General features: G+C 39.7%; 1 protein-coding gene across 3 annotated transcripts in view; it reads right to left on the reverse strand.

Moving 5' to 3' along the window:
- Positions 1-330: 330 nt before the first annotated feature.
- The window catches only part of ano1b (anoctamin 1, calcium activated chloride channel b), a 34,757-nt gene continuing 20,088 nt past the window's right edge, over positions 331-14,999 (reverse strand). For 2 of the 3 annotated variants that reach the window (XM_073831437.1, XM_073831438.1), the window contains 14 exons: positions 14,018-14,178; positions 10,374-10,456; positions 9,962-10,033; positions 9,639-9,713; positions 7,788-7,989; positions 7,572-7,683; positions 7,354-7,411; positions 7,177-7,277; positions 6,926-7,068; positions 6,184-6,336; positions 5,848-5,900; positions 2,886-3,070; positions 2,696-2,801; positions 331-2,500 (listed from right to left, as the gene is read on the reverse strand). In XM_073831437.1, the coding sequence (XP_073687538.1) occupies positions 2,285-2,500; positions 2,696-2,801; positions 2,886-3,070; positions 5,848-5,900; positions 6,184-6,336; positions 6,926-7,068; positions 7,177-7,277; positions 7,354-7,411; positions 7,572-7,683; positions 7,788-7,989; positions 9,639-9,713; positions 9,962-10,033; positions 10,374-10,456; positions 14,018-14,178 (1,720 nt within the window). In that variant the 3' untranslated portion in view covers positions 331-2,284. Of the gene's footprint in view, positions 2,501-2,695; positions 2,802-2,885; positions 3,071-3,393; positions 3,566-5,847; positions 5,901-6,183; positions 6,337-6,925; positions 7,069-7,176; positions 7,278-7,353; positions 7,412-7,571; positions 7,684-7,787; positions 7,990-9,638; positions 9,714-9,961; positions 10,034-10,373; positions 10,457-14,017; positions 14,179-14,999 lie in introns of those variants that run through there. The other variant, XM_073831439.1, reaches the window with a different exon arrangement.

Raw genomic sequence — 14,999 nt, forward strand, 5'->3', positions numbered from 1 at the left:
AAAGTCATACTTGAGATTTGGTTTTGTGTCCGTATTAAAAATAATATTAATTAATGAAATTTCTTTATCTGAGCACACCTTCACATTTGGTCCTTACACACAGACAATATCTTTTTTTATATGATAACACATTATAATAACTTTTATTAATAAATCATTAACAAGAGTTCATTCAATTCACATATGACCATTTACTTTTTAAAAATCCACAAGTGATTTTAACAGCATTAATTTTCATTAAATTTTCAATAAATCATAAACATTATAAAATGCTTAACAGATCATTGAATAATATATATATATATATATATATATATATATTAAAATAGCTACAGATATGAAATTGTGTTTATTGAACAACACATAATGATTAACAGATAATTAGTTAACAAATTAAAACGCTTACAAATGTCATTAAAATTTAAATTCATATACAGAGAGGAAACTGAAATACATATAAAAATAAGAGTCCATGGAACAGATGTCACAAAAGTAAACTGACAACTGAAGTAGACTTTATTTCATTTTAGTGTTACATTACAATACACAGCGACATTCACTAAAGCACACTGTGTTCCTAAATTAAGGCAAGCAAACAGAAGATGCGTATGCGCATTAACATTTTAGTAGACATGTAAAGCAGTGAATAAACATCATACTTAAAAAAAAAAGGTATGTAAGACCTTAAAATATATCAGCACAGAAATGGTTTATCTTGGGAGCATTAAATCGCCTGCAGTTCATTTGAGTCTTGTTTGTTTTTACTGTACAACCCGTTTGGTGCAAACTGTAAATGTCAATCAAAAAGCCATACATCTCCGGACAGTATACATACACCTTAGAAATCTAAGAGTCTAAATGACTTAATGATCCTGTAAAAAATCTAAAACATTATTGGATTTAACTTGGAAATGATGGTTTTCAAGTCTGTTACACTCTTTGAACACAATGTGAATGAGAAGTATAATGTTTTATGCAATGATAATATGTTCCATAGTGCTTGCTCAACGTACAGATTATGAATCTCATCAAGCACCATTAAATATGAAAAGCATCCACCGTACAAAATAATTAAAAGCATTAGAAAAATTGTCATCATACAACAAAAGTGAAAACATTAAATATGGAGGGACATCCGATTAGAAGAATTCAAGCAGAGAAGAACGACGTCCACTTCAAATCTGCTGGGGCTTTTCAAAATTCCAAAAATATCATGTCATTAATATTTATCAGGATCAGAGTAGGATCTAATTTATTACCTCTAATTACATTTTGATGTCGATTTGTTCGAATGATCAAAATGTTTATATGAATCCTTGTCAAAAACTCCTCCTATTATTCAGGCTTTATAATAGATATAAATAGAGGATAGTAGATATTTTCCATTACAAACAACTGCAAACAAAACAACCGAATCCTTCAGGATTGAAAATCAAAATCAAACATTTCAATCAAAACATCTAACAGCCCTTTTGTATTGGTCAAACTGGCAAATTGTTTAGTAGATTCAGTTTTGCCTTGATCTGTAATGTTTACTGGTATGATTTATATGAGCATTTTATCAGTGTATAAAAACAGTTCAGTTCGTTGTATCATGATGGTTAAGACTTTTATGCCATTTGTTTAGAGAATCAATTAATAATCTGAAGGATTCGTAAGATAAAAACTTAAATGCAAGTGTGTGGTCTCATGCTGTAACATTTAATCTTGTATTCCTGTGGTAATATCACACAGTAGTACTCTAGGAGGCGGCAGAGTCACCCTCATTCAAATGCGTCTGGATGTGAACTTCAGGTAGTTTAACTAACTTGCTCAACAAGATTCTTTAAACTCTTTTGCCATGACAATAATTGACCTGCAAGACAACACAGGAGACCCTCGAGCTCCACGACTTTCATCGAACACACCTCATCAGGATTACTGGACAAGACATGAATGCTGATTTATGCTAATGTCCAGCAATGCTACCAAACTGTTGCAAAGATGTACAAAATCGAGCTCACAAAGCCAGAAGTGTTGTCGTTCACATGCTTCTCTAGAGCATGTTTTGGTCTATAATAATGCATTGACTAGAGAACAATGACATAGAGGGAAATGAATATGACCAAAAAAAAAAACAGAGCACACAAAGAACATCACATTTAAGAAGCATGAAGAACTGTATAATATGAAGTCAGGCAGTGTGCACTGGCGACAGGCCTTATTTTAGCCTTATTTTAGACCCAATACCGCGTCTGGGGTTCGTCAGTGGAATGTAACGATAAAAACTCTGAGGCTGCTGATGTTAGTAGTTTTTGCAGGTTGTAGACACGGACCGTGAGCGTGTCAGAGAACTGTGACTCGTCTCTTTACAGCTGTCCTCTATCCGTGTCTTTCCCTGTTCCTCTTTCATGAACAGATCCATCATGAGGATCTTCTCTTTATGGATCTGTAAACTGATGTCTTTGGGAATATCTGGGATGATCCAGTCCACAATATCACTCATCAACATCACCACATTCTGCAGAGGACAAGAGGACAATTTAACCAGCCTTTCTTTTTCTCAATATATCACAAACAACTTCACTCTCAAATGGTTTGTCGAGTTCACTTAATATCTATGATAACATAATAATGTGTTTACCAGCACAAAACATCCACAAAAATGAGTTAAAAGATGAGTTAAGAGATGTGTTTTTAGATATTAGACACTAACCTGAAAGACAATGACAAATGCTAGTCTGGCCGCCAACACAGCCCAGAACTCTTTGGAGATCTCGTATGGTGTCAGAGACCACGGAGGCTCTCTGTAGTCTTTATACCTGGAGGAAAAGGAGAAATATGTCATCAAACATTTATGTGGAGTGCTAATTGAGTTTAGAGCTGCTATTATAGGTACACCGTACCTGCAGATGTCCACATAGAAGCCTAGATGGAAAGGTTCCAATGGAGCGGTACCGTTCTGGAAGTGACTGACATTAAAGTAAGACAGCGTGTGGTTGACAAAGCCGTGCATTGACCCATCTGGACTGTACATGTACTTATAGACCAGCCGTGGGATAAAGTCTGATGTGAAGGAGATCACAAATGCCTACAGGAAAAATGACACTATTTAAAAATAACACTTTTTCCTTTTTTTGACATTTTACTGCATATTCATAGATTTAGAATTGTTTTAAATATGAGGTGATGGATTATAATTGCTATGTAGAAAAATTCACACTTTAACATTACGGGCGGGGGGGGGGGGGGGGGGGGGACGCTGTTTCATGCATGTTAAGTTATTTACACTGTTGAAGAGTTGGATTCTCATGCTAAACATGGCCAAAGTTTCAAAAAACTATTTGGACGTATAACAGATTATTTCTGTGGTGAATACACACTTCTGGGTTTCTTACAAGTTTCTGAATTTTTTTTTCGTTCATGGCTCTTCATGACGTCCTGAAAGGTGGAACTCTTTGTATGGGCATTTCTCCCGAAAGAGCGCATCCGCGCACACATCGACCAGAGCGAGAGCAAGAGTGCACCCATCAACGTGCTTCATTCGGCTGCACTGCTGCATGGGACTCAGTCGGGAAGAATGTCTCTAAAGAAGTGTGGTTTTAGTTGTAAGGCAAAGATAACCTTGCTCAGTGTTACGTAAACAGTGGATGATGCAGTTTTAAGCTGGTAAAACTGATTGCATAAAACATTGTTTTCTCCGAATGCTGAAGCCTGATTTGTTAACATGCATGTAGCTGCACAAACAAATGGCATTGGTTGCTGATTGCCCTTTCATTCGAACCTTCTCCTTCAGTGCAAAGATCATCTCCTTGCTCACTCCAATGAAGAACAAGAAGAACTTCTTGCTCGCCATAGAGGAACTCTAGCAGCTGATACAGTGCTGAGCATATTTTCAGAGTGTTTGCTGCAAAATGCCTTGCTACGGATGTGGCTCATGCAGACGGATGTTCCTCAGAGGAGTACTCTGAGCGTGCCGCCTGTTTGGGAAAGCCCACACAGAGGCTGTGCTCACTGAGACATGCTGTTTTCATTATGAAAAACTATGAGTTATGGGGCAAAACTGATGGGTCAGAGTGAGCTCACACTGGCTCAGATCCCATGCGTTACACATTCCCCACAAGGTTTCCCTGGTGCTCTTTTCCTGTGAGGACCAGCACCCTCACCAGGTACAAGTGGTTTGGTCCCTTTTTGCCAATGACTGTGTTATTGTCAGCTTCTAATGTGAAGGATTGTGCAAACTCTATTGCTTTTAAGGAGCTGCACAGCGCTCTGTCCGCTACTAAGTCAAGCAATGGCCAACCTAATGTTCTTGAGTGGCAAGAACTTTAGTGGAGATCAAGGACAAGACAACCTTTCTTGACTCCTCATCTTTTCAACAGGCCTATATGGCCTTGTGGTTGGCCGTGGCCAGAAGTCATTGTAAGTGTGTGCCACTTCCTGCCAAAATGGTCTAGCTTGACTGCTGCTTCAAGTTGCCTAGGGCACACTGGCATTTGGCTCCTGGTCTAGTCTGGAGTAGTGTCTTCACGTTATTTTCCTGGTAATGATGGTGGCTTTTCAAAACTTTTTTACCAGCCATAAGGGAGCACCATGTCCTCATCTGATCAGACATCACAGAGCAGTCTATACAAAATGGCATCTCCTCTTATAGGCACAGTGCAGCCTGCACTCCTTTAAGGCAGTGCCCGTGCTGGGCAGATTGAACCAGGGAGTGGACATGCTTTCCCAGGGCAGTGTGTCTTCAAAGGAATGAACTCAAATGGTTTAGATGATTTTGATGAGGTCAACCTCTTCACCTCACATTTTTCATTAAGGAATGAGATGCACTGGCCCACGAATGTCCCAGTGTGTGCCTGTATTTCTTTTTTCCCTGATTGCTCTGGTCCCTCAGGTCATCAGAAGAGTCTGGAAAACAGTGGTTCCACCAAAATGGGGCCATCTGCTGTCGGCCAATTCTGCTGAGGAAGGACCTTCTCTTTCAGGTGAGAGGAATAATTTGGCACCTTAAACCAGAGTTGTGGAGCCTAGATCTATGGCTCCTCAATAAGAGCCTTTGCAGCTCCCTGTGAGGGGCACCAATACTATCTCAGAGGCCAAAGCCTTTTCTAGATGCCTGGGCCCTTAAGATATATACAGAGTGATTTAGCTATTATCAACAATCAGAGCAGCATTTTGTGTGCTTCGGAAGCTGCTCTGAAAGTCTGGCAGTTATAAAACAGAGATTATCCAGTTGGATAGTACATGCCATAACATTGTTTTTTGTTTCAGTGGGCTCACAGTGCCCCACTGGAGTGAGGGCCTACTTCACCAGGTCAATAGGTTTTATAACCTTGACCTATCCTCTTAATCATCCTGCACCCCTGCTAGTAGTCTGGACTTCTATTGTCTGAAGACTCTGGCCTTGTGGCCCGGCCCTTGCTAATTCCATGTTAGGTCATCGCTCAATATGAGAGACTGTCTGGAAAGGGAACGCTCCATTTACTAGCATAATTTTAATTCCCTGAGATAACAACAACACGCAAACTGAGTTTCCCCCACAAGCATAAAGATTAAAAAAGAATATGGGTGATATTCTTGCTCAGTAGTCTTTTTTGGGCATGTTTGTGACTGCCAGGTTTAGGTTTAGGCTGCCTCTACTTTTAAAGATTTACGATATGAAATCTTAATAGCACACAACCATCAGTTACAGTACAATCACTTTTTTTTTTAGTGACGTGGCTTTGTTTGCCGAGGGATGCTACGATTTCTAGTTTTTACCAATAAGATGTCAAATGCTCAGACACATTTATAATGGCACTGTTAACAAATTAAAAAAAGTGGAAATTCACAGTTCAAATGTAAATGTGACAGCATTAATAGACTTACATTGACAATAACTGCCACTTTCGCGACTCCTCTGAGAATATTATACCAGATTCCTGTGAAGACATCATGAAGAACACAATTACTTCATCAGGAATTGGAGGTAAAATTCTTAAAATACAGCTAACAGTTAATGGAAAGATTTGCAGGAATATTCCAACTGTAGATGTTTCAAACTCAATATATTCCATTCTTCAACTGGTGGACAAGTTAAAATGGTTACCAATGGTAGTGGACAGTGATGCCACAGGGCTTAAACTAGGGCAGGAATATTTCTTTGAGTTTTATTATGTGATGTACTAACTGTGAGACATGAAAACTGACAGTGAAAATACAGACCGATGTCTTTAGCTCTGGCTGCATCTGGCCTTCTGAGTTCCGCTACAAACTTCTTGGCATCAAGACGGATTTCAATGATGTTGTTCAGGAGGGCAAACAGAGGCGCCAATGGGAAAGATGCCACAAAAAGAGTCACAAAGCCAAACTGGATTACTGCAGGAATGGAAGCACAATAATTCATTAATAAATAATTAATTTGGCAAAACAAGATATATTTGTCTAAACTTCTGAAAATTGTTGATTAAAAAGACCATTGGCCATTAGTTGTGACTGGTTTGGACTTTTTATTTTTATTTTTAGTCAATTTGCAATTGTCCAGTATGTTCAAATTGAAACATCTTCCATCTTTTCTTATATTATGGCTGTAACCGATTAGCAGGTTATAAATCTTCAAAGAATCAAAGAATTCTTAACAATTTCCCCCCACTTCACTGCTTTTTTTAATCACATGAATACTGTAACAGCGGGTTAGTTTATTAATATTCATCCATGTTTTTTGAGGGGCACCAAAGAGTCATCCCATGACATATACATACAGACAGTTCTCCACTTTGCAATAAAAATAAACAGCAAATCCCAGATGACATGTAAGAAAATGGCTTTTGAACCAAACAAATAAAAAATAACTCAATGAATAAAACTGTAGGCCTATCAATGAAATATATATATATGAAGAAAAGTATTTAGCCGTTTATCCGGTATGAAGATTTAGTTTGGTTTATGAGCGTGTAAAAACACTCACTCATCTCCATGTACTCGGGCGTGAGGCCAGCAAAGGGCTCCAGGAAATAATCCGTCTCATAACGCTGTAACTTCTTCTCATATTCCTCTTCCTGGAACGAGCCTCTCTTGGATTTAATGTATCTGATCAGCTTCTTCAGTTTACTGCAATAAAGCAAACAAGACCCAAAGCACAGCAACAAAAAAGCGCATTCAACATGACTATAAAAACCTCTTGTAATACAGTGGTGTGTGTGTTAGCGTGACACTCACGGGACGCCGATCTCGAACAGGTTGTTCTGGATGAGCTGTTTGCCGAGCATTGTGATGCTGAGCTGAATGCAGAGCTCCATGAGACAGCCGCCTTGAGCACACTGAGCAAACACCAAAAACATCACATCAACCCCTGCAGGCAATCCCTTCAGAACTTATGTGTTTCTGTGTTCATACCTCCTCCATCCGATAGGACTCAAACACATAGAGATAACTCCCCGGACGGCCACCGAGTCTGTATGGGAACACAGTTATCACCACAAACTCGTTCATATTTAGTATGGACTCGATAAGAACTTCCATTAATACTAAATGCAAATAAACAAACAGAAGCACATGGAGCTTTCCTTTAAAAGTTGTATAAGACAAAACTGGTTTGGATAATTATTACCCACCTTCCTCTGAAAAATGCAATGTAAATGATGGGAGTGAACGCATTCACGAATTTAAGGATGAATGTTTTGAAGATCAGCCTTTCTTCAAAGCTCTTATCTGTTTTAGGAACCTCTGAGGAGAAAAGCATTACCCAAATGATTGGATCAAAAGCACTAGGTCAGTTTGAATGTCATCATACATCAATGATCAATATCAAATCAACGATGACGACTGACCGAGAACGGTGAGCCAACGAGCGACGGCGCCGTACACTTCGTCCAGAATGAGGATGACCACCAGGTTTATGATGGCCGCCGTGGTTTTAACCGTCAGTCTGACGTTGGAGCGGGTCATGGGGTTTGAGCTCATAGCCAGAGCCGCTTTGGTTGAGATCCGGTATAAAATCACCCCAAATACAATAGCAAACGTCACACCGATCTGTAAAACAGCAAGGGATGCATTTCAAAACAGGCAGGAAAATACAATATAAAATAGTAAAATTGATGCCCCTTCAAATTAAGTCATAGTTAGATATAAGTATAGAAACTTTATTCAGTTTTTAAAAACCTAAAGAACACATTGGTTTGAAGAAAAATTAAGTCAGACTGAACTGATTTTTGTGTGCGTTGTTCTTTTTGAATAGATTATATTCCCTGATAGCACACGTACAACTCGGAGACGTCTATTTTACGTCTGCATTTACATCTGCGAGATGTAGTTTGCTCATCTGCAATACGTCTATTGGACGTTCCTATCAGATGTCAAATAGACATCTATTAGATGTCTTTATGTTTATGAATTAGAATGTACGTGAAACTGACATCTTACAGACGTCTGCCAGACCAAGAGATCTTTAACAGACATCTTGCAGATGTACATGTGCTATCTGGGTAGGAATCATTCAGTGCATTATCAACATATTTCTTTATGAATTATTAATTTAAATGGAAGATTAATTGTAGATAAAAGATATGTAAACCCTTAATATATAGTAACACATGGACGAGCAGCTTTCGATTTGTTCAGATTGTTTATGTTTTTCAGTAGCTGGAGGCGTGTTGGCCCTCTCCAAGTACTAAACTATTTCTGTTCATGTGTATTTTTAGGATGTCCCAAAAGCTTCAGTATTTGACCATGAGGTCATGATTCTGGGCCAGTGTTTGAACAGCGGATGCTTGGACATCCTGCTGAAGACCTTTCTGACGGATCAAACCAGCATCTGCTTACTTTACCATCCAGTGGCCAATGCAGTTGAAATCAGAGATTCATTTTTGCGTAAACAGACTCTTTACTGTCACTTTTTATCATTATTGCATCCTTGAATTGAACTGTAACATATATTGAACAGATGTGCCCTTTAAAGCATGGTGCCCACTACAGTAGACAGATGTATTTATTGGTGAACAGCAACAACATTAATAATACCTGATGTTTTGTATATATTATTCTTTTGAAAAGTACCTGTCTGGATCTCCTGGAATAAAAGACAGAGGTAGATATTCCAGAGGTAGCTGATGCTTCACCACTTTCCTCAGCCATGTTGAATTAATGTTGTCATAGATAAAGAAAACAATGACATATACAGAGGACGGTCATATAAAATGATGGGTAAGGGTCAAAGGTCATCACCCACAGTGGTTCGGATGGTTAAAATGGATTTTAAAGACCTGTCCACTCTAGTTGAAACCATGCATCAGAGGGTTACATGAAATCACGATGTCTGCCTTTTATGCCAACATATTCATATTCACATGCTCGTATATGGGTTGAATATGAACGCATATGAGATACTTTACATTACGCTTAGCATTAGTTAACTGCATTAGTTAACATTGGCTATGCTTTTACAGCATTTATTCATAGCTAAGCTGATTTCAACATTTAAAAAAATCAAATGTTATATCTGTTAACATTAGTTAATGCACTGTAAACTAACATGAGCAACATAAATATCTCTATAAAACTAAATAAATAAATTCCTCATTGTTAGTTTATGTTAGCTAATGCATTAACTAAAGTTAACAAACAAGACTTTATGGTAAAGTATAACCCAAAGGTAAACACGAGCTGGTGTAGGACAGCCTTACCATTAAAAGCATCATGATGAGGTTTGTCATATAGGCAGGAAATCTGTCTTTACATGTCAGCTTTTCTTTCTCTGGCTAAAGAAGAAAATAAAAGTCAAATGCAAAACATATTGAGCTACAAATCAGGATGTTGGCATGGTCAGGTAACTTACTTATTCCAGTAATTCTATGTATAATATATTTCATCAATCTTTAACAATTAGAATATCAAAGTGTTATAAAATATTGCAGTTTCTTTTGGCAATACATATTGTTTCAAAACAGCTTTAAAAAGAATGAGTTCATTTTCATATTTATAGTGAAAATAACACATGCAGTTCCACCTTCTGTGATTTGTGGTCTTTCTTCAGTGTTTTCTGCATGACTCTGAATTCGTACTCGGCTCGCGGGTGATCCTGACAAAAGCAAATGACAAGACTTATGACAAAACTGACACCACAAGAGAGCGAAAGAAAGAAGGAAAGAAAGAGAAAAAGATGGTGGGTTTTCTTCAGGTGAAAGTGTGTTTGCATGCCAGAATTCCTGTGAAAGACTTGAGAGGAAAGTTTGAAAGAGTGCATGAAGAGACAGCTGGAATCAGAGCTCATGAAAAGAGTTTTGAATATGCGCAAACCTTTAGTGCTTCCTACACACACCAGGGGAAGAAGAGGATGACAGCATTAAATAACAGACTAGTGAAATGACCTCCAATGATGATATGATGTGTGTTAATGTGAGAGTGTCATGTGATCAGACCTCCTCGTCCTCAAAACCCGTGAGATCCCACTCGTAGTTGAGCCGCATCTGCCGCCTCTTCCAGTGCTCCATGAAGAACGCCGCTGAAACACACAAGACCGCATTAATAACACTGACATCAGGAAATGAACTCCATTACACTTCTGACCCGCACCTGAGAAACCATTAGGAGAAAAGGTGCTAAATGTGGCAGAATCTGATCAAATATTAACATTCTAATTATAAAGTTGATTAATAATCATGTGCAAGTGATGGGAGCAGCTAAATCAGTCCAATGTGTGCAGCAGACATTCACATATTGGCTGAATGCATAGATGAGAATTGAAATAAGAGGTTTGTGCTATGATTTTCATCCACACAAAAGGCCAGAAGCAGAAAAACAAGATATCGGCCCACCACTCTTAAAGCTAGGTTTAAGAAACCTACAACACCGTGTTTTACTGATAGCCATATCTTTGTATTTATACTTGTAAAAGAGCTGCAGCTGTCATATCTCTCTTCCAAGCAGATGGAAGCACAGTAAATCTTGTGTGTGAACTCCTGCCCCCCAAACAGAGCTAAAGTCAGTGACTTCCTGTCCAAATCCCTCAGCAGACGACACTGAACAGAACAGAGAAACGTTACAGATACGGGTTGAAATGGACTGAGCAGGTCTGCCTGCGGTCACACAGACACACAGGAAACAGCCAAACAGATGATAAAAATGACAAGATGGAGAGATGTTTAGTTTAAGACAGAGAGAAGAATGAACTATAGAGACGGCTCACTGGAAGAACAATGCTCTGAGAGCAAGACGGCTGATTCTCAAACAAACACAAAGGGCCACATTCTCTAAATAGCTGCTGCACAGTATTCTGTGAAAACAACAAATTGCAAGCGGTTAACCTGCTAACCAATTAGCATGCTAAGCTAACTAGCATAAATCAACAACCACAGGCATGGTCTACTTCGAAGAAGTATTTCTGGGGAACGGTGGTGAATTTTTACATTTTCTCAGTTATTTCTCAGTTCCACCTTCTGTGATTTGTGGTCTTTCTTCAGTGATTTCTGCATGACTCTGAATTCGTACTCGGCTCGCGGGTGATCCTGACAAAAGCAAATGACAAGACTTATGACAAAACTGACACCACAAGAGAGCGAAAGAAAGAAGGAAAGAAAGAGAAAAAGATGGTGGGTTTTCTTCAGGTGGAAGTGTGTTTGCATGCTAGAATTCCTGTGAAAGACTTGAGAGGACTTGGCTCGGTCCAAAGATCATCTGATCAGATATTGGACAAAATGTAACAAAATTTGTAGGAAGAACGGCAAAAAAAACTGTTTTTCATTTAAATCAATAGGCACATTCATGGAAAATCATCAGAATCGGCATAAACCAGGGAATGAAATTATATTAAGCAAAATCTTTATTATTGGTATCTCATGACCTATAGGTGGCGCTGTTTCCAACTTTATCATGGGCCTTCAGAACATGGTGTTGATTAAGTATACCAAGTTTCGTGTCGATTGATTAAAGTTTGGCTGAGATACAGCCTCAGAAATAATTTTGGGTCGACTTTGTTAACTTCACAAGCGTCATAACTTTTCTGTTCAGTCATTTCTGTGCGTCTCGGTCCAAAGATCATCTGAGCCAATTTTTGGAAGAATTGGATCAATTCCTAAGGAGGAATAGCAAAAAAAAAAAAAAAAACTGAATACTGTACTTTTGGAAATGGCCACTACTGTAAAGGGTGGAGTCTTAATGTAAGCTAGTTCATATGATCAGCATGAAGAGAGTAATCAGGTGTACTAAGATTCATTTTTCTAGGGTGTACTCACACTAGGCACGGTTGCTGTGAACCGGACCCGAGTACGATTGTCCCCCTCCCCACTCCCCCTCTGGCCTGCACTCACATAGGGTTTCAGCATTCGTGCCGGAGCACGCTTACGTCATTATGTTGCGATGGTTTCAGGATAAACAGGAAGAGCAACGCTCGCACTGAACGCGAAATAGTTTACTTTGTGGATAATTATTTTAAATTGTTTGGTCCGCGGTGGTCCACAGCCCTCTCAACGCCTATTGTTAAACAGGTCTATCGCCTTTGTGGCACGAAAATTTTCACGCAGTCGTGCTGCTCGTATGAGGAGGTTTTCAATTACCAGCTGAAGTGCAGCAATGACTTTGCAGCTTTGATTACGGACTACAAAAACGTTGGTTACCTCGCAAAAGCGTGACGTCCTGTTCTGTGCTCCAGCACGGTTAGTGCTCACACTGCATGCGAACCGCGCCCGAGTCCAACTGAACCGTGCTCTGGCACACCTCTTCCAAGCGGACCAGGGACAGCTAATCGAGCCACGCTTGGGCACGGTTCGGAGCACTCACACTAGTCAAACGAACCGCGCTTTGGTGGTCAAACGCACTCGGGCACGATTCAAACTGCCTAGTGTGAGTACACCCTTAAATGTTTAATGTCTGAACTGGTGGTGATGCTATAGAGTTGGTCCTAGGGACCCCAAAGTTGGTCAGATCACTATTTATGGGCATCACTACAAGTGTGCCAAATTTCATAATGTTCCGTTCATAGGGCTGCCATAGACCCCCATTGAGGAAGAAGAAGTAGAATAAAGAACACATACAGATGAAGTAGGGGCTACAGCCCTTCAGGCTTGGCCCCTAATTATACATAATCACAAGCAACTAACCCTAAACAAGTCCATGTTGTTAATTAATATTACTCCTTACATATTTGTGCTTGCAAGCATTTTTATACATGCAGTATACATAGTTGCTACTAGGGCTGCACGATTAATCGCAAGATGTTGTGAGGCGCATTTAGTCAATGAAGCCGGTACTTTGATTAGTAGTAAATCTCCATCACGTGCGTTCGGCTGCGTTCAGCTCGAGCGTTCAGAGACGTAAATCACTGACAAGCTACGCCAAATCGCGCTCAAAATCGAATGCGATTTTGATGCGATTTTGCGTAGCTTGTCAGTGATTTACGTCTCTGTGTATTAATTGCCGCTCCAGCTGAACGCACGTGATGGAGATTTACTACTAATCAAAGTACCGGCTTCATTGACTAAACGCGCCTCACAACATCGTGTGATTAATCGTGCAGCCCTAGTTGCTACAAGTACCTCAAACAGGTACATAACTACAGTGCTGACTAAACCTCAACCCTAAACCTACCCTACTCATATCCCAACATCAGCAGCTGCAAACACAAATCTGCCAAGGGTTTGCAGTACAACACAATGCATGCACACATAGTTAAGGACGCCTGATCTACAGTCCACTTTCAGTATTGTGTGTGTGCTGTTGTCTAATTTGCCAACTGCCTTGAGGAATCTACACTCTTAAAAATAAAGTTGCTTTAAAAGGTTCTTGACAGCGATGCCATAGAACTATTTTTTGTTCCACAACGAACCATTCAGTCAAAGGCTCTTTAAAAGAAGGCTCTTTCTTACCTTTTTATAATTTGAAGAACCTTCTTTTGCCACAAAGAGCCATTTGTGAAACAGAAAGGTTCTTCAGATGTTAAAGGTTCTTTATGGAAGCATTTAAACAAAAAATGTTCTTCTATGGCATCGTGAAGCACCTTTATTTTTAAGAGTGAGAATGATCGAGGAGCAGAAATGAGACCTGGTGATGTTGGAAAGGACGAGCTCACCCCACAGCGCCATGAAGATAGAGAAGAAGACGGTCGCGGGGTTATCAAAGAGATGACTGGCTCGGGCCGTCCCACACGCTGTGCTCAGGTTCCAGTAGCTGCACACGCGGTCACACAGCGGACACATGGTGATGTTCTTCCGCTGGTCACAGATTTCCATACTGCCAAACAGAAGAACTAAGAGATTAACTTCTGGTAAATTATCAACCATGTTACATGGGTGGTGTTTTAACATACTTTTTGTTGTTTGCTTAATCCCTTATATTTTCCAAAGGTTAAGAAACTCCTCTCACCAACTATTTAAAAAGTCAGTTTTGAGCCTTATTTTGTTATTTGTTATTTTGTTCTTTCATCCAAAGCATCAACTCCCATTCTTTCTTCACTCATATTATAAAGAATAATTTTAGATGAAACTACAATTTGGGGGCAGCCGTGGCCTAATGGTTAGAGAGTCGGACTTGTAACTCAAAGGTTGCGGGTTCGAGTCTCAGGTCCGGCAGGGATTGTCGGTGGGTAAGGTGAATAACCATCACTCTCTCCACCCTCAATACCACGACTGAAGGTGAGTTCCTTGAGCAAGGCACCGTACCCCCAACTGCTCCCCGGGCGCCGCGGCAATGGCTGCCCACTGCTCTGTGTGTGTGTTCACTACTGTGTGTGTGCACTTGGATGGGTTAAATGCAGAGCACAAATTCCTAGTATGGGTCACCATACTTGGCCTCACTTCACCTCCTTTCCTTTTCCTTTTCCTTTTCCTTTCCAATTACAGTTTTCTTTAGAGAAGACGATCAATATTCTGATCAGTTCTATTCCCTCAGCTGCAAAACTGAGTTGCAGTTTCTATATAAAAACTGCCGAACCAGCTCCAACAGGCTCTTTTCAGGCTGTCATAATATCCTGACAGTGACAAACTCCAGAGGGACTTTCAGACAGATGTTTGGTTTTATATGCACTTTCTCAAAGTATGAACTTCCTCTTTAAA

This window comes from Garra rufa, chromosome 25, assembly GCF_049309525.1.
Source record: "Garra rufa chromosome 25, GarRuf1.0, whole genome shotgun sequence".
Lineage (NCBI taxonomy): Eukaryota > Metazoa > Chordata > Actinopteri > Cypriniformes > Cyprinidae > Garra > Garra rufa.